Here is a 23,455-nt window from a genome sequence, read left to right as displayed (position 1 = left end):
ATAGTCTTGTAGAGTTCTTTTCTGCTCTTAGAGTTAACACTTCAGCTTTCAGTAATGACAGTCAGCCTAAGGGGATATTAGAGTGCCTTATTAACCACATTAATAGGAAATACTTCAGAAAGCAGTTCATTTGAAAACTGTTCTAGTACACTAACCACTTCTGTGCAAAAAAAGCTAAAATTGTCATTGAAACAGCTTGGTTTTGAGTGTGAACATTAGGGGAAAGCTCAAGTCCCCTTTATTACCTAGGCTTCCCACCCACTGCATGTATTTAGCAAAAGGAATATCAGCAGTTTATAACTGGTTACTGAAAGTCATTTCAAGGATGATTGGCAGCACACTTCCCATTTCAATCTCGCCCCTACATCAGATTAGTAAAAGTCCATTTCTTAGCAGTGGCACAACTGTACTGTGCTACAGAAGAGCTGAGATACATAAGGGTAATGGGGCAAACCACTAGCACTAAAAACACATTGCTTTGTGAGAACATAAATCACAGTAAGAGGCAGATTTAGGTGCAACTCCTTGAGAATGGGGGTCCAACATCAGCAGACTTCATTAAAGTCTTGTATTTTCTTTAAACACTCATTTATTAAATCAGAGAGAGCTGGTTCATCATAGTTAAAGAACCTGTACACTGCTGAACATCCAATACACTAAGTAATTGCAGATCTTTATGTTCCTATCTAGCCACCAGCTCAAACTATAGTGAACAGTATCACAATCAGTGCCAAAACCCTGTTACTATGTGGCATCCAACTGTGAAGGAATACAAGGACAAGAAAAATCTGAAGAAAAATAAATTAAGCTCCTCTCTAGATGACACTGTTTCAAATTTATGGAACAATCTTACCTTAGTGAGTCTGGATGAATAATTCCCTCTGTTGACCACAAGAAAATTTTTCACTGTTGTGTGCAGCAATAAGGATCAGGCACACAGACTCTTTCTTTGACTAAAAAGATCTCGAATTGCATCTACTAGAAACAATCACTACTGTCACACTGTAAATGCAACACTGAGAAAGATAGCATTAGCCTTTGTGGACTGCATTTCCAAACTCACCCTTGACTGAAAGATACAGATGCAAAATCAGCTCATGAAAAAATTAAAATGCTTACACAGAGTACAATTCCTGTGTAATGAGAGTGCTAAGACCTTTCTCTGATATCTTCAGGGCAGCATCTTGTAAAAGGAGCATAAGGAAACCACGTATCATAGTAGAGAGATATGAATATTCAACAAATTGAGTAATCAAGAAGGGCTTATTTATCACAGTAGTTGTTTTCCTACATTGAAATTCTGCAAGGCAAGGAATCTTTTTAATCTGGAAACTGGATGGTTATGCAACAGGAAAAAGTAAGGAGGCATGACAAGAGGCAAGACAGTCAAGAATCTACCATGTACAAGCTAGAGTGTGAAAGTTTATTAAAATAACTTACTCAGTTTATTAAAAGAAAACTTCATTTAGCAAAAACTTGAAAACCTACAAAAAAAGTTGCAGGACTCTTTAATACCACAAATGCAGCAAATAGGAAATACTACCCACAGCCAGAAAACTGCAAGCATTCAGTTCTACCACATCACAGTGTAGAGGGGGATACAAAATGTCCCAATCTATGGGCACCAAAAGCATAAGCAGGAGAGCTAAAGGGTGAAAAACGTTTCTTCCCTGGGAAATTTGAACAGTAGGAACCGAAAGAAAACTCTACATGAAAGCAAACAGAACTGAGGAAGCTTTTAAGGTCAGATGAAAGTAACTATTTATAACTGTTAGAACCACTTTAACTGTGGGGTCCTATTCAACCTCAGCCTCAACGTTAGTACTATACATAGAACAGCTCATTTTGTGAGGAGAATTTTTGAAACAACCAGTTTTTCTGTCCAAAGTTATTTTCAGGTTACCCAAGGTTACAGTAATCCAAAAACATGTTAAGAGGAAATTTATTTTGAGTGGCAAAGTCAGGAGAGAATGCGATTTAATTAACCAGACACAACATAATCAAGCTAAATATCCAGAAAATTTGAAGCGAAGATCTTCGCTACTGTCCAAAGCACAGGAGCATGCCTAGCACTACAGATGTCAGGTCACATTTTACACTTCCCAGCAAGCACAATTAGTTACCCATATTCAGCCTTTCTTTATGGCCAGCATATATTCCTTTTACTTCAGGTTGTGAAACACCCAATCAGACATCTCCCCGCACAGCTGCCCTAGACTGTGGGTATCCTGCTGAGGGACCGCCTTCTCACAGTGAGCCATACTGGGAACCTGTGCTTGTAGTTCATGGCTGTAAACCCCATTCCAGAAAGCTGGAATGTTTAAAACAAGTTACTCCTTTCAAGCTGCTCCAATCTGTCCACAGGTCTAGCTTTAAGATTTACCCTGGTTCAGGTTACTTCAAAACATTAATTAGGATGATGCCTAAAAGAAATCCAGCTAGCAGACAGCATCATAAAAATGTAGGAATTGAACTGGTAACTTATCTGGCTAACTCATCAGTGACACGTTTCTTTAAAATATATAGGCTGCTAACCTACAATTACATTTTCAATAAACAAAAGAGTTTAAAAGTCGTTTGTTGGGTCACCTACACAGCTATCAATTAGCACCTTTCAACACTGAAATGGATTTGCTCCTTTTTCTAAAGTGATCCAGACAGGAGCAGATGAATTATTTCTGGAGCAGCATTTTCTGGAAAGCTGAAATAGAAAAAACTCTTTCTCCAAAAAGTATGTGTTAATGTGTTCAGAGCTATTAAGAGGAGGGAATATCACTAATTTTCAATACTGAATTTGCCTCTGAATTTTAATGTCGGGTATGCAGAGCAAATCTACTTGAAAGGTACCATGAACTGTGAAAAAGTGCACTTCTGAAACATTATAACACAAGATTAACAATCAGCCCTAAAGGTGATTAAAGGTACTAAAATCAACTAGTAAAAAAATCCTAATTTGTTTTCTTTCTGAATTAATTTTGAACAAGTACTATCTGCAAAGATGCCATGAATTTACAAGCTACAGAAGGTCTTTCATTGTGAGAGTGAAGCAGCACAGATTTTTATCTAGGGGCTGGAGCATCTCTCCTATGGAGATGCACTGAGAGAGTCTGGCTTTTTCAGCCTGGAGAAGAGAAGGCTTCGGGGAGACCTTAGAGCCACCTTCCAGTACCTAAAGGGTACTAGAAAGCTGAAGAGGGACATTTTGCACGTAGGAATAGGACAAGGGGGAATAACTTTAAACTGACAGAGAGGAGATTTAGATTGGACATTAGGAAGAAATTCTTCACTATGAGGGCAGTGAGGCACCAGAACAGGTTCCCCAGAGAAGTTGTGTCTGCCCCTCCCTGGGCTTTGAGCAACCTGCTCTAGAGGAAGGTGTCCCTGCTCATGGCAGGGGGTTGGAACTGGATGATCTTTTAAGGTCCCTTCCAATCCAAACCATCCTGTGATTCTATGATACAATTCTATGATTTATACTACTCAATGCAACCTTTATTTTTACCATGTCACAAAACTTCAGTAAATGAGCAGTTTATTTTTCTTTCACTTGAAAATTATAAATACAACATAGTAGCTTGCTTTATGACAGCTTGTATAAACAGGTGAGACAAACACTACTTAATCTACTTTAAAAGGGAAGCTTTTAGTTTAAATAAATAGTAATTGATATAAGCAGTGCTTTGCTGTTGACATTCTTTAGCACATGCAGGCTATGCGCTATACATGCTTACTTACTTACTATATACTATACATATATATATACTATATACTATACATACTTACTTACACCCAGGAAAAACAGGAGGATGAACCTGGCCAAGACCCAAGGAGTCACAGCCAAAGATAAGGAGTTGCTTCTCCAGCCAGTGGCTCCTCCCCTTCCAGCAAAGCAGCATAACAGGATGCATATCTGTATCTCATACTCCCTCTCCCATTCGAGATTCCTGGTCTGGTGGTTGACACAGACTTGTGCTAAATGATGAGATCACAATAAGCACTAACTGAGCATCAAAGGAGCAGCCATCCAGCTCTTTCTGCTGACCCAGCCAGCAAACAGCCATTTCCAGAAGGGAAGTATGGGTTTACAGCTAGCCAGGACTCATCTGCACAACCAGTCATATATACTAGAAAACCAGCATTCTGAACACTGTGCAACCTTTACACGGTAAGAAAAAAACAAAACAATCACACACACATAAAAACTCCCAGAACAACAGTTCAATGTTCCATGGAGTAACAAAGATGTTCTGTGCAGAGAAATTTTAGTTTCAGAGGACTGAAAGCTACACATAAATGAATATTCCTTCTGAGATCCGCACTTTTGTTTATAAACCTTTTCTTCCCTAGTTCTACTACAGTGATTCTTCAACTTACAATAATTCTAAGAGAAGTGGTTATCGGAACAAACATGAACAAGCTTTAGTAGCTAACCTATAGCTCAGCTAAAAGCATGCATTCAACTTAGATCTGAAAGCCCTCTTCAGCTAAAAAGTAATTTAGTTTTAACAGTGCCTCTGTCTACAAGTGCAATTATTAAAACAGATAAACCAGTTAACTTTTCTGTAAACTGCTTTAGGTTCCATTGAGTTAACCAAAAGTCCAGCAACTGACTCCAAACATGCAGCTTAAGATGAAGACAAGAATAATCCATTTTCCTATCTACCGCTTGCCATTAATTTTAAAAAACTAATCTAGAATGACATTGCAAATTTAGTATTTTAGAAAAAAACTGTGAAGTAACATTGAACGTGTTCATTCGCTATTCAGGAAAGCCATTTCACTGCCTAGTTTACATTCCCAGTAATTTTGTGCTTGCAAGGGGTAAATACATTGCTACCATCAATGCAGAAAACTGCACTTTTATATTAATTCCTACATTTAGTTACCCACTTCTGTGAAAAACAGTATGATTTGTAGGAAGACAGGTATCTGTTATATGGTTTTATAACTATTGCTCTAAAAAATAAACCAGAGCCCTGTAAGCCTTTTACAGCCTAAGGCCTAATGTTAAAAAATAAGTTTCAATTATATTATTATAATGCAAGTAGCATTCATGACAGTAATGTAACTATAACTATCATTATAATGAAAATATACGAGTCACAGTGACTGCTCAGTTTCCTTCCATACTAGAGGTTTTATACACAAACAAGGTTATGTCTACGAACACAAATGATCCATGTTGAGATAATAAACCAGAATTTTTTGACCATATGGGTAAATAAATGGTGTCTATATTTGCAGTACTGGAGGCTGGGGGTGTTGGTGGCAATCTGCATAGGACTTCTTCCTCAAGACACCTCTTTCCATGGCATGCACGTTTTGCATACTAGGAAGAGTAAAGGTGTTCCCAGTGCACATGGGTTAAGTCAATATCTGGAGTCTACAGTCTACGTGCTGCACATTTCTTTGTTTTATGAGAAGCAGCTCAGCTTAAATCTCTAGCTTCCATGCCACTTCTCCCCATGGTCTGGAGTTTCCCCACTACCATTTCAATAATAGCTGCTGGGTGCCAGTGGAATGCAACTGCAATAGGAAAACATCCTATGGGAGAATCCCAGCTAAAGAGCTCCCAAGGAAAGCCTTTCAGTCTAAGAAAGGGTTTTGACTATCAGGACAGGGATCTTGAACTACACTGTCTTTAGCAGAGGGACAAACCAGTGGTGAACTTCTTTAGGCCACGTAAGTTTACTCCTTGAAATGGCTTGTGATAATCTAGATCAGCAGTTGCAACTGCAGGATTCCCGGTGCAATAGTCAAGCTGTCAAGGGATACAAGGGTACTTTAATCTGTTTCGGTGTGTATTTACTTCCATCAGTTGCTTAAACCGACAAAAAGGAGATGTTACAAGTGAAGAATGAGGCTGTTGCATTTGTGGAAAACCCCAAGACAGTGGCTGTCAAATGCTAAAGGGAAAAAAGGAACTGATAACCACTCCATTACCAACGTCTAAGGGACAAAAAGCTAAGGCAAGTCTCAGCTAATGAGGAGTGCGTGGATGATGCAGGTGGGAAGAAACTACTGCTAATTTTTATCAGGTAAGCAGACTGCCAAAGAGCTTCCTAAAAACAAGGCTGCAAATCTCAAAGCCTCAGGGAAGAGAATGGTAGAGGACAGAAGAACCCAGGAAAACCCAGGGGATGCTGCTCTCACAGCTTTCAGCTTTTGAAAGCTTGAGTCCTACAGATGCACTGTAATGGACAGCCATCTTCCAAACAACAGATACAGTTCTGCTAACGGGGTTGCTTCAGTCCAACGTTTACTTGCAGATCTCCTTATAAATAACAGTGCTCAGACCAAATGGATGGGAGAGCCACAGATCAGATGAGCACAGCTCCCGAGGCCCCTTTGCAGAACGGCTCTTTCCTGCCCTGTTTTTATTCTCTGGGCATGTTAGTAGAGGAGGGTTCAGGAAGAGCTCTGGGTCATCATGGAGTGAAAGCTGGGCAAACATTGTGAAGTCCTCAGTAAATCTCATTTATTGGTACAAGACCCTGGTAACTCCAGACAACCTAAAGATTAAAAGGAAATAAAGATGGGTATCTAAAATGCCCTTCTGTAACTCAGAGCACTGCACTGATTCTTTCATCCAGCAGTCTGCTGTGTTCCCTCTATCCAGTAAGAGAATAGTGAAACCAAGAAATTTTAAGAATTAGGAGCTGGCATTTAAAATGGTGTATCTGACAGCCCCATTCTACCTAATACAGATGCAGCAAGCATCCTTGTTAAGATAAAATATGCTTTTCCTGGGACTTGCACTGCACAAGTTGCAATAAATCACTGTAAGATGACTAATTGGGCAATGAAATACCATGCTGTTTCAGTTCTCTGTCCCCAGGTCTCTAAGTCACCCAGCTTTTTTGTACTCTTACAGAACAGTTACTACAGAGAACCTCCTGCTAATTTTATTTACCTCCTATCTGCCCCCACAAAGAAGCAGATTCTGACCTTAAAACTGAGAGGTTTACAGTTAAAAATGAAGCCATATTCTCTTTTGAAATGACAAGATATTCTCAGGTCAGGTTCAAGTTTTAAGTAAAAAGATTCATGCATAAACTACCACCAAGAAAAACAACTCAAACCAGGATGTCTCTGAACTACAAACTTCGCAAGTTTGCACTTACATCATTACTTTCACAGGGTAAATTTATAAAGAAATTCTCATATTTGAGGATAAGTGAAGATCCTCACACCAGCATGGGGAGGGAGGTCCTAATCCTTAACAGCACTCTTTCCAAAGAAACCCTACAAAGCAATTACTGTCTTCCGTATTTTTTTTTTTCCTATAATCTGGTCACATTCCACCTCATCTTTTAAAAGTAAGTTTTCATAAAGCAAGATCTAATTGAAACATCAATTACAGTAAAACATAGCTACATATAATTGAATTTTCACTCAAAAGTGAATTACTTTTGAGTAATTTTTAAATTATTCAATTAATTTAATTAATTTTAATAGTTTTACTCAAAAAAAAAAATTACTTTTATTTACATTTTAAAACCAACTCTGGTCTACATCCTCTTCCTTATTTCCCAAAACAAAAGGTAGGGACCGTTGACAATACTGCAGGAGGGCAGCATTCAGAGGCAGAATTAAGCACTCACTGGAGAAGAATCATTAAACTGAACACTAATACAGTCACTGTGAGTAGGAAAGAAACCATTTGTGATAGCTTCTAACAAAGCACTAGGAACCAGCAATGAAGCACAAAACACTTCGTAGGTTACTTCATCTCTGAATTACTCACTATCCACTCCTACTTGCCCAGTTAGTACCATTTAAACTTGTACGCACTAAGAAAATAATAAGCCCACAGTATTTTCCACACAAAAATTTAACAATCCACGTGTTAATGACAGGTTTACATGTAGATGAGGTTGGGAAGAAGCCTCTATTCTAGCAAACTGCTACTCTTCCTGCCACCAAAGACAAATCCCTTAATAGCAGAATCCCCTTCCTTAACACTTGTGACCTACCACAGTAATAAACAGCTAGAAAAACTTTCCACAGACATGCTTCCAATGCAGTGCATGCTTACAAATGTCTATTGCTCATTATCTTCAGGTGCAAAATAACCTTTCCTTTCAAAATACTGTTACGTTCACATCCACATTCACCTGCTCACTCTGAGTTTACATTGCTCTCATAGTTTAAAGAACTTTTTAATTACTAAGACATACAGACCCTTTGGGCAATGTTTCAACTTACCATATCAGAAAACTCCATCTTAGGTAGCGACTCTTGTGCCAACTGCCATTTAGTAGCAACTCTTGTGCCAACTGCTTGTGATGTACCGAAAAGCTTCATTACAGTAACTGAAGAATAAGCATAGCTACTGACACAATATGTCAGATTACATTCTGGAAGTTAAGTCTACACCGAGATACATCTGAAGAAATCATTTACAAGCATTTCAGTAAGATTTGAACATCAGGCTCCCCTGAGCCCAGGTCTCTCTGACAAGTAGCACCAACAGCACTGCCTGTCTAAAGGCCAAGCACACAGTGAGGAAGGATAGAGGAGAAATCTGACTAGAGGAAATTATTCAAGAAACTGAAAATGAGATTATGAAATCCACTCACAGAAACTGTAGCGTTGAACAGGTTATGACTGACAGACTTACGATTACTCTTTGTTTTTAAGAAGTCCAAGAATGCTTTTTGAAAATGCAAGCAAACATCAACCCTATCTTACAGAAGGAAAAATGAAGGCACAAAGTACCACTGTCATTTTAAGGTCAAGTGGCCAGGAAGTAACAAATCTGAGTATTACAGGTTGGTCTTATGTTTACTTAGCAAGAGACAGATGCATCAGACATTTGGGGTCTCACAATGTGCAAGTCAGACCTTTCAACAGTACAACAGGCACTTTCTTATTCACAGAATCAGAGAATCATTAGGATTGGAAGGGACTCTGGAGATCATCCATTCCAACCCCCCTGCCAAGGCAGTCACCTAGAGCAGGTTACACAGGAACACACCCAGGCGGGTTTTGAATGCCTCCAGAGAGGGAGACTCCACAACACCCCTGCGCAGCCTGTCCCAGTGCTCTGCCATCTACAATGTAAAGTTCTTCTTCATTGAGTTCACACTCAAGTTGAGGTGAAACTTCTTGTATTTTAGTTTATAGACATTTATTGCAGTAGTTAAAGTTAGAAAGCCTTCTGCATGGCAAAATAAAACAACCAGGTGCATGTATTTAAGCTTGCTGTAATTTAGTTTTAAGACTATAAAACTAAAATAAAACTAAATAACTTCATTTTATGGCAAGATGAGTTCAAGGCTACGTGTCCCCAGCTCTTTGTACCAGCGTGAAATAATATCTTTTCTTGCAATAGTGTCTTTGCTCCTATTGCTTCTACAGCACATAAGCAAACTGTATGGGTTCCAGCTCCTAGGATAGGTAACCCTAATTCGGATTTGCATTGGAAAAATGTACCATGACTTAGAAACCCAATGGCCACAGAGCCTGTAACAGGATGAATTCACAGAGTACAGAACACATGGAGCACTTGTGAAAGTGAAGTGCATCAGACCAGACAGTTCTCAGTCTATTATTGCTTCAGGGACATACGTATTTTTGTGACTGATAATGCATGACAAATAGAAATTCAAACCAAAGAACACACAGAGCAACCGTGAAAAAGAGACATAGTAGACCAAACACTTCTCAACCTATTACTGCCTTAGGGATACATGTATTTTAGTGCTGATAATATACGACAAATAAAAACCTAAATAAAGAGGGCCATACATTGCTTCTGGATGATTCAGCTAGATTCAGAACATATCAGCACTGAGAAGTATGCACACAGGCACTTTTATGTTTTACTACAACTAGCTGAATCATTTGCTTTAAGCAAGAAACAGAGCACTGCTGTAAGCAAAATATCATAGAAGATTAAATAAGCACTTACGAAAAAATACAATGTGTGTCGTCTTCAAATATCAGCTTAAAAGTTTTCCCCTCTAACAAATCTGCCTAGAGGGGTATTTTCAGTTGTAGCTCAGCATGACATCCATATCTCCCTTACAGACTTAATTTTATATGAACCTGCAACTACCTGATGACCAGATTCATATCTCCTTTATCTCTGTGCTATTTAGTAGTTTATCAAGGTCACGAGGTAAAGAAATTAATGTTGCTGTAAGGTCAGTGGAATCACACTGGATTAAAACTGGCGAGAGGGCCAAGTCAGGCCCCTTGCTCACTGCCACAGCACCGATGAAAACAAGTCACCCTGTGTGAGTGTCAGACCATACAAGTCCACATTATCTAAGTCAAGAAACATACATCCCCACTTGATAAAAATTTAACAAAGAAGAAAGAATTGAGCCAAGAACTATATATTCTCAATTGATTAAAAAAACCCTAAAGCAGCACAAAGAATGGATCCATACCCCAAAGAAGTTCTTTGTACCTTCTCCTGTCCTCCAGAGCACAACTGTCCCATCCATTCCCAACACACTAATCCTGAAAATCTGTGCAACTGTTGTACAGTCTTGTCTTGCATGGCCACCTTCAATCCCATTTTTTCTCACCACAAAAATACAAACAACCCCTAATTAAAAAATCCACTAATATAATTCTATTTTAATACTCAATTCTTCCTTTGCATGCGCACACAGAGAGTTCTCCAGATGTCTGGATTCCTACTTCCCAACATGACTCTCTAGGAGGCCTGGATCAGACATTCCTTCTCACCACCATGGGGCATGAAAGGCAGGAGATGAGTTACTGAGCTTCAAGTAGTGCTACTTTAGCACTCACACTTCCAGATCCCCCTTCTTTGCACCAGTGTAAAGAGTGTGTCTTCCTATATCCCAGTTCAAATTAAGCTCCCTCATAAGAGAAACTTGGAAGTAAGAAGCCATCAGAGCTAGACAAATTGAGAACCTGTGTAGTCTGACAGCATGCACAGTTTCATTTCATGTATCCTGGAAAAGAGCCTCTGTGAAGAAAAGCAGAATCAATACAAAATCTTGAGACAGCACGCCAAGCAGCAGGCCAGGCTTGCCCTCATCCAACCAGCACACAGCCATAGGGATTTATGCCTCAGCAACCCATCTGAAACAGTCACACACACAAATCCATACTCCTGGATGAAAGATAACAGTATGTACGACCATCAGCAGGCTCTATTAAGCCAGACAGAAATAGGTTAAAATTCTAGGTGAAGAAAACCAGAAAACAGGCACACAGTCCCTTGGAAGTTTCACCATTACAGGGTGAATTACTGAGAATTAACTTCTGAACAGAATAAACATAACTATTCTAAAAGGTGGCTGACATCTTGCTGAAGATACAATTGGTATTACAGAAGAGACAGGCCTGCTCTCAAGCTATGTAGAAAAACCTTCTCTGCACTGCTGTGTTCATAAGCTCAGAGCACTCTTCCCTTCCGTGCAAGGGAGCACTCCACATCTAAGAGGATAATGATTAATCGCCCAGATAGTACTTGGGTGTCAGGCAAAACAATTAATTTTGAATCAGTGAGAGGTCCTGCAGAGTGTTACAACAGCTTTTGACTCCAGGGAAGGAAGACTCAGAAATAGGTGAGAACAGGCAGAATCAAAGATAAAACACAAGCTGCATTTTTTTCTTCCTTTAAAGTCAGGATCAGCAGACACAAAAGAAAAAGGCAAAACAAGAAATCTTGACCTAAAAATTATGCCTTGAAACTACAGCTCTTTCAGAAGCACATACAGTGTTGAACATGATAATATTTTGTTTACCCTAGCTAGTAAAACTGCAGACGAGGGTCAGGAGAGGAGGGAAGCCCTTAACCTGCCCCACAATAAGATGTGCAGAAGTAGAGCATACAGGAGTTAAGTGACTATTGTGCCCTGCCCCAGTGTTAGATTTTAAGATAAACAGTACCTTCTTGTCCAGATTTTCAAAGAATTTAGTAAAATATAGTTCCCACTAAAAGGGAAGTTGATGTTATTTGTGTAATGCTCTACTCAATGTGTGCCCAGATTTCTGCTATATGCACCAATGATTTTTTTCCAGGAACATGCCAGTCAATCATCACAAGAGAAAAGATCTACAATCAGTGCCTGTTTCTCCTCCTACCCAAGAACTACATACAGCACAAACCCAGACCCTGGTATTCAGCTCAAAATATTACCACAGTGGTTGAATTCCAGGGATAAAACATCTTGAATGCCTATGTGCAACACTTAATCTTTTCCACTCCTGCTTCAGGATCCTGAAGTTATCCAGGTAGCTCTGGCTTTCCATCTGCACAAGCTGTTCCAATGTGAGTTGGACTGGTGAGGTCAGCAGTGCCTGTGATTAATGCAGGAACAAGGCGCCTATGAGGCAGAAGGCTTAGCTGAACTCCATGAATAAAACTAGACTTACCTTTTCCCCCTCAGGCAGATTCCCCTTCCTGTGCTGACATAGCTAGTACTGACCTCAACAGTCCGATAATCAAGGACATGTGAACAAACAAAAAAGGTCACTTATATATAAACTTTCACTGAAGCGCATGCTTAACGTACACACAGCTTTGGCCTTAACCAGTACTTCCTCCATGCTTACCATGCTCTAGCTGGTCTATTACCACACTGTCTTTCTCAGATGTTAGACTCGCCCCAGGATCCATCATAGCTCCAACCAACAACCCTAAAAAAATTAACTAACCAAATCAAAAGAGCAAGTACTTAGTGACGAGTCCCTTTGATTTTAATCTTCTTAACCTCACAGTTCAACAAAATTTACAATGTGGGCAAATGTTCAAACATTCCCTGCTCCAACACCTCACACTGGCTCTGCACTTCAGTTATCTTTCCAGATTTCTGAAGTTGCCCCAGCCTCATTACCACAGCTTTCAGCAATATGTTTGGTTATTTACCATTTTTCCCTTAAAAAGCTTGGGAATAAGTAATTTATTAAGTATATTTGGCAGCTTCAATATACAGCTTTCGCTTCAGCTTTCTCTTTCACCTTTAAGATAGTAGCTTTTCTTTTTCTTCCACAATTCCCTGGTGATTTTTGCTGCTGAATGGCAGAATGTGAAGCCCATACTACAACTGCCGGTTCAGCAGCACAAAAGAAAACTGCAACATGCTTGTAAGATAGTTTCTTCAAGATCATCCAACTCTTCCCTAAAGAAATTACTGTATCCTGACTGCCTATCCATTTCTGAATGTGCAGCTGAAGAGACAGTAAATCAACAACTATATTTTCTCCAGGTTAAATACTGCCAGTTCCTCCAGAATTAGAGACATAAAAAAGTAATGGCCATACTGTTTGAATCTTTCATAGTATTGGTTTAAAACCCCACATAATCATAGATACCTGCCAAGTACTGTAGTACTATTTCATGTTTTGGCCAAGAGTCAACAGTAATTGAAGGAAGGAAAAACAAAGGGATGGGAATAGGAGCTCCCTGTTTCCATCAGCACTGGAAGCTGAACTGAACTGCAGGGCATGGGAATATGGGGACACTGGTACTCCTTCCTTCCCACTCCTCTGGGCACAGCAGCTTTGCTCTGGTTCTGCACTAGGGAAAAGGAGGAACACCTGTAGCTCCGCTCCTCTCTTGCCCTTGGAAGTGGGACAGATGTCACAGAAGGACCTCGCTGAACTGCAGAAGACAGCTCAGAGCAGGACAGCAATCAAGATTATTGCCATCATCTTCAAGTACCAGCAACACCTAGATTGCTTTTTTCGGTTTCATTACAATAAATGTGCTTGATTGATTATAAAATTATGTTACTGCTCTGATAGTAATTCATCAACCATAACAACATGAAGTCATTTAATGACACTTCAGGTCACCTTAATGTTTTTATGACTGTCAGCACGAAGAAAAGATGACAGTCAGACAGGAACAACCAACAGGTTGGATAAACCCAACACAAACACACACAAAAAAGAAAAAAACACCAACCAAACAAAACCAATCCCCAAATCCTACATCCACCTATTCACAAGGGGCAAAATCAGTTCAAGATGGATTTAAAATTTTAATCGTTGGTGCTTTCAAGTGGGCCTAAATTCAAAGTTCTTATCTGGTGAACCAAGAGCAGGAGTGCTAAAACTATAAAGACACACCTGCAAAACTACCAGAAGTTACTTAAGCAAGGTAGATGGTTCAAGGCTTTGTAGGGTTACTGTGCCCTTCTGCACAGAACAAGTGCTTGGGAGAACGAACAGGAGAGAATTTCTTATGAGCAACCAGAAATTAAAGCCTTCTTCCACAAGCACGTGCCAGTGATCACTACGGTAATGTTTCTGTCAGAGCAGCACTCACCAAATTGCATTCCCAACTTAGGTGACCACATGCCCCACAGCATGGGCAATACAACATGTGTAATACCAGGGAAGCTCTTTTCCAACTTGGAACACATTCCCCTGTGTTTCCAGACTATAACGGGAAAATAGAAGAACTGTGGCATCCTTAATACTTCCTTTCAGCTGCTGGAAAATAATCTTCTTTGCTAATGTGATTATGTCCATAGGCACTTTAAAACCACAATTATTGGATCTGCTCCCCTGAAAAGCTTGCAAGAGAAGCAACAGTGGAGAAAACCATGCACATGAGGCTCCTGACCAAAGGAAAAGGGAAACAGAAGGGCTGTTATCCTTGCTTCTGTCCAAGACAGAAAAGGTTAGCCTGCAGAAACTCCCACTTCTGGGAAAAGGCTGCAAAACTCTTGCCTTAGGGCTTCCACTTACAGTATAGATTTCCAAAGCTATTTAAATCTGTCTAGACAATGAAAATATGAGCAATGCCAGGTGACTCTAAATTTGGATACATGTTTTTGTTTATACAGCAGGTCCTCCATCAGTTCAGGCATCTTCTGGTTTTGCGTCTATCATCTGGAGTTGAACAATCACTTCATTATTGCCTCAGAGATAACTGAGCGTGCAGCTGCATGTGCTTGGCTGGCTGTTGATTAGATTAGAAAGTTCCTCAATGCTACCAGTTGGCATGAGCCCTATGAAAACTCAGACATTCCCAAATACATGGGGTTGAAAAGAGACCAGAAAGTTCTAGATGTGAAGCCTGAAGCAATTGCTTCCTAGGGAAACCCCACTTCTCCCTTCAGTCTCACTGAGTGCCTGTCAGCCCATGTGCTAAAAGCATCAGCTATCACCCAGGGTTTTCCACACTGCCTGGAAGGGGGGTTTTGCCTTAAAATTGTCTCATCACTCAGGAGCACAAGTAGATGTAAAATGCTCACTAGCAAATTACGTGCCTTAAGGTTGGTGGCAGGTGCTTCTGGAAAACATGCTCTAATGTGAACCAAGAAGCCCTTCATATTAGCCACAGAGGACAAACCTCCAGAGAGCTGCTCCCTTGCTGAATTACACTGGCAAAAACAGGGAGCAGAGAAGAAAAGTTCAAGTAGAGAAGCTGGGATGAAAGCTCCTTAATATACACAACTGGAAGACCTATCTTTAGGGGATGGGGAGAACATCCCTGAGACATAAAAGACAAGTCCAAGGTAAAAAGTTGCCTATATCAATAAACATACACTTTTTATTCTTTTAATCCACATGGCTGCTTCAGTGCCCACTAACACAACATCCACAGGCACAGATAGCTGAACTCCCAGGAGAGTCAGCTCAGGAGTAATCCCTAGGGAACACATGGGACTTCAAACAAGGACTTGATGCTCAAATGTAAGGAACGTGAGAAGGACACTGTCCCCAATTGCAGAAGAGGCAGGCACCCTTGCTATTTAGCCAAAAAAGAGAAGAAGGGGGAGGTGCGAACACATTTTGTGGGAACACATCCCATGGCCTATCCACAGACAACCAGACGTGTTGGGGGCTCTGGCATCACGGCATGATGATTCACACATACAGACAGCACATCTGTAAGGGACTTGTGAAGGAAGAAGGGACATACACCCTGAGTGAAGAAACCCAGCTTCAGTGGCAAGGTATATAAACAAAATGAGAAACCACCCATGAAAAATTCACCTTCAGAACAGGCACTTGCTTTCAATAAATCACTAATAAAACTAATAAAGCTTCCAACAAATCAGAGTATCAGAAATGCAAAGAACAGGAACGAGTGTTTTTTAAAACTTCATATCTTCAAATATCACGAGCATTAATACATTTTAGAAGAGTTTGCATCAAGCTGGCTAAGCTACTATGAAGTCATGGCAGCGTAGAAAAGTTCCCACTGACTGGAAAAGGGGAAACGTAACACTCTTTTTTAAAAAGGGAAGAAAGGAAGATCTCGGGAACTACAGGCCAGTCAGTATTACCTCAGTGCCTGGCAAGATCATGGAGCAGATCATCCTGGAAACTAGGCTACGGCACATGGAAAACAAGCAGGTGACTGGTGACAGCCAACGTGGCTTCACTAAGGACAAGATCATGCGTAACCAATTTGGTGGCTTTCTACAATCAGGCTACAGCGTTGGTGGATATGGTAAGAACAACTGGCATTATCGACTTGGACTTGTACAAAGCATTTAACACTGCCTCACACAACATTCTTGTCTCTAAACTGAGAGGCCTGGATTTGATGGATGGACTGTTCAGTGGATAAGGAACTGGCTGGATGGTCACACTCAAAGAGTTGTGGTCAACAGCTCTATGTCCAGTGATGAGTGGTGTTCCTCAGGGTCAGTACTGAGACCAGCACTGCTCAACATCTTTGTTGGCAACATGGAGTGGGACTCGGTACACCCTCAGCAAGTTTGCCGATGACACCAAGCTGTGTGGTGTGGTAGACATGCTGTAGGGCACAGATGCCATCCAGAGGGACCTTGACATGCTTGAGGGGTGGGCTCAGCAAGTTCAACAAGGCCAAGTGCAAGGTCCTATATACGGGTCAGGGCCAAGCACAAATATAGATTGGGCAGAGAATGGATTTTGGGTAGCTCAGAGCAGAAAGACTTGGAGGTATTGGCTGATGAGAAGCTCAACATCACCCAGCAGCCCAGAAAGCCAACCATGTCTCAGGCTGCCTCAAAAGGAGCATGGGCAGCAGGTCAAGAGAGGTGATCCTCCCCCTCTACTCTGCTCTGCTCTGGTGAGACCCCACTCAGAGTACTGCATCCAAAGTAAGAAGTACATGGAACTGTTGGAGCAAGTCCAGAGGAGGGCCACAAAGATGATCTGAGAAATGGAGCACCTCTGCTATGAAGACAGGCTGAGAGAGTTGAGGTTGTCCAGCCTGGAGAAGCGAAGGCTCAGAGGAGACCTCAGAGCAGCCTTTCAGTGCCTAAAGGGGCTGACAAGAAATCAGGAGAGGGACTTTTTACAAGGGCATGGAGTGACAGGACAAGGATCTTGAATGGCTTTAAACTGACAGAGGGTATATTGAGATTAGATATTAGGAAGAAGTTCTTTCCTGTGAGGGTGCCAAGGTGCTGGCAAAGAGTGCCTGGAGAAGCCATGGCTGCCTCACCCCTGGCAGTGTTCAAGGCCAGGTTAGACAGGGCTTAGAGCAACCTGGTCTAGTGGAAAGTGTCCCTGCCCATGGTACAGGGTTGGAACTGGACGGTCTTCAAGATCCCTTCCAACCCAAACCATTCTGTGATCATCCACAAAACAACAGTTTGGCTAAAGAAGTAAAATGACTACACACTCATCTAGAACAAGAACTCTACAATGTATTTTATAATTTGCTATGAATCCCTGGATTGAAAATTACAAGCATCTGCCAGAAGCAGTGCAGCATATTTGGGGGCTGAGGGTGAATTCCCCCTCCAAAATGTACTGAGGTATAAGCTCCTTTAAAAAAATCTGGTAGACACTCACTTATAAAACCTTATACAGACTGAAGCTTTCGAGCTTCCCAAGGGAGCGGTGGGAAGTGGGGGAGACTAATCTGTGATTTCTTCCAATATAAAAATACACAGCACCTGAAAAAGCTCAGCAGTACACTAAAATAAAATAATAATAAAAACTCCAAACAGCATACATAGCCTCATCTTTAATAGCCAACATGTCATACCAGGTATCCTTCACTATTTTCACAGAATACATGGTAGTGCAGCTGATATGGTGCACCTTTACTTAACCACTGTACCTGTAAAGGTAATACAGAGCTGGTACTATGTGATGCAAGTCCTCTTGTTAAACTTGGTTATTTTTGTTATTTGTTACTGGACCTTACTGTCAGTAGAAGCCAGTCCCACCAGGGGAGCCCTGAACAACATGCCAGCACTTTTTACTCCTGCCTAATTCTGTGCAGTCTTGTTTCCTCTGCTCAGAAAATGACCTACATACACAATATAAAGATGCTACCAGGAACACTACATATGTCACATCCAAATACAGCCTTCAAAATAAAAATACTACAGACATTTTGAGTACAAAGCTCACACTGTGAAGATACATCATGCACTAGCAAAGACGGACGTCAGAGAGAAGACAAGACACTTAACCAGCCAGTTAGGTCCATCTCATTGCAGACCTTATAAATAAGTGCATGCACACACAGTCATCCTAAGAACTGGTTTCACCAGAGCTTGGGTAGTGTGTGCAAAGCCTAAGCTGCACGTTGAGTAAGAAAACAAAACACTGAAGAACTGATCATTAATTGAGCACCATCTATTCTGCATGCTGAACAAGGCAGGGGAATCTAATCATCCAGCTAATGACTGTACATTAAGATAGAGATCAACTTTGCACAAGCAAGCTTAATTCTGTCGCTTCCTAAACACTGTGTAGCTCAGACAGCTTTCTTTCCACAGCTGGTACACCAGTGTTCTTGAAAAAAGTGATCTGAACAGCACACTACCTGAAACACCATGTCAACACCCACGTACATAGCTGCAGGCTGAAAACCTTCAGCATCCTCAGATGACAGAAGATAAACTGCTCCCACTGCAGATTGGCAAACTGTTGAAACCCATCTGGCTGATGGGTTCAGACAACTGCAAAATTAGGACACTGGGCTGATCACAGTCTAAGAAACAAGTGACTTTGCCAACATAGGTATTTATTATAATCCCTTCTTACCATTTAGTTCCAGTGCTTGCTCTCCATCTCCCTTCTCTCTACTAATTCAGTAGAATTAGCTCCTATCTTTGCTGTCTCAGTTTTGACTTGTCCTCAGGCTTTGGTAGGACAGGTCAAAGATGAGCCAAGTGAACGTTTCCTACCAAGCATGTGAACTACTGCAGCCAACACAGGGCAAACCTATGTTGGCACTCAATCCCGTACCAAGAGTGATTGGTCACCTGTCAGCAACAGGGTAAGGCCTTCAGCATTATCAGAAGCAAAAGGTCCATATATGCTTTGTACCAATGACAATTTTCCTAGCTAAGCTCATTGTAACACACAACTGAACACGTGATCCAATTTCCTACATGTCTGAATTTTACCCACATTTGCTGTAATTAATATCTGTCCAAATGTTGCATTCCTGACATGAGGCTCAGTCAAATTCCTAAAGAGTCAAGGACACCAGAGCTGCTTGGGAAGGGGTGGGTGTGGAAGAAGGAATGATGGCCATAACCTTTTCTTAAGCCATTTTGCCTGATGTTGTCACAAACTGCGTATTTAGAAATTCAGACCTGAAAAGGTCTCAGCATATCCTAAACTCATGCTGAATGTGGCTTCCCTTTCTTTTTTTTCTGCACTCCCTATATTTTGTATTTACACTAGGGAGGAGAGCATAACTGGTTCCAACCATAAAAAAATATATTCTACATTTGCAATAAAAGAGGACTTTGGCTTGTCCTTGAGGGAAGGTCTTTATTTTCCAGAAATATCTCCTTCTGTAATTGCTGGGGAGAAAAGGTTTTCTATATCAAAACAGCTGTATGGTAAGAAATAGACAAGACAGACAAGTGACAGATGTTCCTCATTTCTGCAAATACCCTGTGGTTTTCATCCTTGAGAGTTTTAACTGTAGCCCTCTATAAATCACACTCATGAGAAAGATGGCTGGTTTCTCACATGGACACTGTTAGCACAGATCCACCCTGTACCAGCGAAGGCAGATCGAAGTCCCATAGGTAACCATCACTGCATCTCATCTGCTTTTACAGCACCACAAAACTGCTCATAACACAGTAATTATTTTATTAAATGCAAGCAAACATATTTCTGGAGTAGATCTCTTGATGTGCAACTGGCAAAGAGCTACAGGAAAGAGACCTCAAAAATGTATAAAATTACACACAGCTAAGCAATTTTTAGCAGTTTGCAGACAGGAAAGCATTCCATAACACTACACCATCACACCATTGCAGCAGTTGACACTGTCTCTGAATTGTCACATTACTGAGCGACCTCCTTACACCAACACTAGGAGGTTCTTGCCCACTGTGGGCTGTAAAATGACAGTCAGAGGGCTCCAAGACAAGAAAAGGAAGAAACTGGTTAAAAGTTCCACCAGTTTCTAATGCTTTCATTAAATTATGCAGGCTCCCTCTGGTGGGGGATTCAATGTGGAGATTGTTGCAGTTTGCTGTATGTGAACAGGTTTGAACCACATTTTTTCTTTTGTAAAATGAACCTTGTTAGGATTGGACTCCACACTTCTTGGAGTCTCTTGTGATGCTTCAGTGACAGCAACTTAAAGTAATGCTTTGTTTCTGGTAATGCTTTTTCTCCATCCCATAAAGAGCAGCAACCTCTGATAAAAAGGAGAAAATACCATGTTTTTTAAATCAATGTCTTTGTGCTCCAAAATCCTCAGAGCATTTCTCAGTCTTGCTTCACCCTCTGGAGCCCCAGCAGAACCACCACCTCTTTCCCCAGTGTGGAAAGAGGCCAAAGACAGACCCAGAGCACACAAGATCTATGGCTGTACGGAAGAAGAAACCCTAGCTCCCAATTTCCATTTCTGTGGTCTATATATTTGTTATATTAGGCATCGAGTCTCAACTCCCTCCAACACCACCAATGCCATCTATTTGCACACCTATAAGACAATCCCGAGACTGTCTTATGCCTTATTGTCTTATGCCTATGCATCTCTCTACAAGACACACACACAAGAGTCAAGCAAACCACCCACCTTTTCCTTTCTCTTCCCCCAGAAGTTGTCAGTGTAACCAGTTATAGTCACCAAAGAACATGAGAGGCTTTTAAAACACAGGAATACCACAAATTTGATATTTTTAGTATCTAAGATTAAACACATGTGCTACGTATGGCCATCAAAATACCTGTTCTGCTACCTCATTGTCAAATTTAGTTTTCTTATCCCCTGAACATTATAACAAATGTTACCAACAACCTGCAGTCTCAAGTATTGATAAACATAAATGCAGAGAGGCAGCATTTAAAAAATTAAAAAAGCACACTCCCAACTCGGGGTAGAAAAACTGCAACCTGAAGATGTCTTTTACTGCACAGGAAAACCAGCACGAGCCCTTCAAAGGACGGAGAGTTTTATTTCTGACAGCCCTTGTTATGAGTCACTAACTTTTCTTCCTTAATAAGACCACAAAGTACATCACAGCAAGCGTGCTGTAGCAAGCCAGAAAATTCAAAAGATTATTCAGTACTAAGAAGCAGAACTTTGTAACGTACAGGTCTAATTCTCTCTAGACCAAGTCTAATTCTCAATTTGTCCTCATGCTTTTAGATAGCAAGGGCTGCAAGATCACAATAAGGGACTTATTTTTTTTTATACAGGGACTCTGAATAACTTTTTTTTTTTTATACAGGGACTCTGAATAACCTCACACAGCGCATCTTTGCGGCTGAGTGTAATTCAAATTACTGCCTGACAGGATGGCAGCTGAAGAGCAACCAAAATTCAGGGTATATTTAGGATTTAGCCAGCACAGAAACCAGTCTCAAAGGTGAGAGAAAACACTCCTCATCACTTCCAAGTTCTCTGGGACAACTATAAAGTTATACCACAGCATACTGCTTGCAAGTTATGCAATGCATGTAGGAAGACAAGTTAAGTGTAGCGATCCATGTTCAGTTCTGTGGAATGCTATTAATGCAATCCAAAGCAGGTGTCATCTCATTTGACCAGAGACTGCTACCTCGTTTTGTCTCAGAAGCATTCCTCTAGTGCCCAACGGAAAGCAAAAGATGTGCAGGGAACCAGAAGAGAGGTTTTTACAGTTTAAAGAGACAGGGATCTCCGAGCCCCTGACTTCCCAGAACCCCCCAATGCAAAGCTCACTGTGAACTGCTGACACCTACAGACCACCCTACAGATGAATTTGCAGAACGCATGCCAGACCTCCTCATAGTGAAACCAGACGACTCTCCTCTAACGGGCCCGAGCTACACCACCTGTAAGCAGAGCCGAAGGAGGACAAGCACACACACACACCACTCACACTCTCCCTTCCCGCACGCCGCCGCAGCCCCTTACTTGTAAGGCCGTGGGGGCTGCCTTACATAAACGGGCTGTGGGCGCGCAGGGACCGGCGGGCTTTAGGTTCAGTTAAACCCGTCGGGGTGTGTGCCCCGGCACCGGGCTGCAGCAGGCGCAGCCCGGGGAGCGCGGCGGGTGCACTCACCGATGCCCAGCCCCACCACCACGCGTCCCCCCAGAAGGGTCTCCTTGTCGCGGGCGGCCGCCAGCACGCCGGCCCCCGCTATGAAGAGGCCGCTGGCCAGCAGGATGCAGGGCCGTCGGCCGCACAGCCCGTTCAGGACGCCGCCGGCCAGGGCGGACAGGGCGGCGGCGCCCACCGTGCTGGAGACGAGCAGCTCCTGCCAGAGCGCGTCCAGGTTGAGCTCCCTCTTCAGGAGGAGCAGCGCCCCCGACACCACGCCGGTGTCGTAGCCGAAGAGGAAGCCCCCCAGCGCGGAGAAAACCGACACCACGTAGACGAAGCCGGGGGTCTCGTCCTGCTGGAACTGCCGCCGCGCCGCCCGCTCCAGGTCTCCGCCCGACGCCGCGCTGTTGAGGCTGGAGCACGACTCGGCGGCGATAAGGCTCCGCTCGCCCGCCGCCACCGAGCTCGAGCCGGCGGACCCGTCCGCCTGCCGCCGCCGCTTCTCGCCCATCAGGTTGCTCAGGCTCCGCAGCGTGTACTCCACATTGTCACTGGCCTTGCGGGACATGGGACTCCTGCCCCGGCCGGGGGAGCGCAGGGGGCTGCGGCGGGCAGCTCTCGGGCGGCTCTAGCTACGGCGGCGGGCTGCTGCTGCTGTTATTGCTTCTGGCGCCGCCCGCCCTCGCCCCGCCAGCCCGTGTCGGGCCGCTCTCAGCCGGGTCGCATAGTGCCCGCGGCCGGACGGACCCGAGGGGAAGTTACCCGCCGCGGCTGCCGCTCCCAGCGCCCGGGCGGAGCTGGAGGCGGAGGCGGGCGGGGACAGCGGAGGACGCCAGAAGGCGGGCCCGGTCGTCCCCTCCCCGCTCCGCCGTGGCGCGCAGGACTGCGCAAGCGCAGCTCTCGGTGCCTGCGTACTGAGCGCCACGACGCCGCCAGCTCCGCCCGCTCACCGTCAGCGGTGCTGGCAGCTGAGGGGCCCGGAGTCGCCGGCCGGAGGAGGAGGAGGAGGAGGAGGAGGGAGGGAGGGAGGAAGGAAGGAAGAGGGAGGG

The 23,455-nt window shown here is 42.7% G+C and overlaps 1 protein-coding gene across 2 annotated transcripts in view; it reads right to left on the bottom strand.

Moving 5' to 3' along the window:
• Window positions 1-23,042, bottom strand: part of SLC2A13 (solute carrier family 2 member 13) — a 161,623-nt gene extending 138,581 nt beyond the window's left edge. The window contains exon 1 of one of the 2 annotated variants that reach the window (XM_057417791.1): window positions 22,425-23,042. In XM_057417791.1, the coding sequence (XP_057273774.1) occupies window positions 22,425-22,974 (550 nt within the window). In that variant the 5' untranslated portion in view covers window positions 22,975-23,042. The remainder of the gene's footprint in view (window positions 1-22,424) is intronic. The other variant, XM_057417790.1, reaches the window with a different exon arrangement.
• Window positions 23,043-23,455: the final 413 nt, after the last annotated feature.

The sequence above is a fragment of the Pezoporus wallicus genome, unplaced genomic scaffold (assembly GCF_028554395.1).
Source record: "Pezoporus wallicus isolate ANWC-B61680 ecotype Strahan unplaced genomic scaffold, APGP_CSIRO_Pwel_v1 contig_5542, whole genome shotgun sequence".
Classification (NCBI taxonomy): Eukaryota; Metazoa; Chordata; class Aves; order Psittaciformes; family Psittacidae; genus Pezoporus; species Pezoporus wallicus.
The sequence above is the reverse complement of the archived record's forward strand: the minus strand, read 5'-3'. Positions and strand labels throughout refer to the sequence as shown.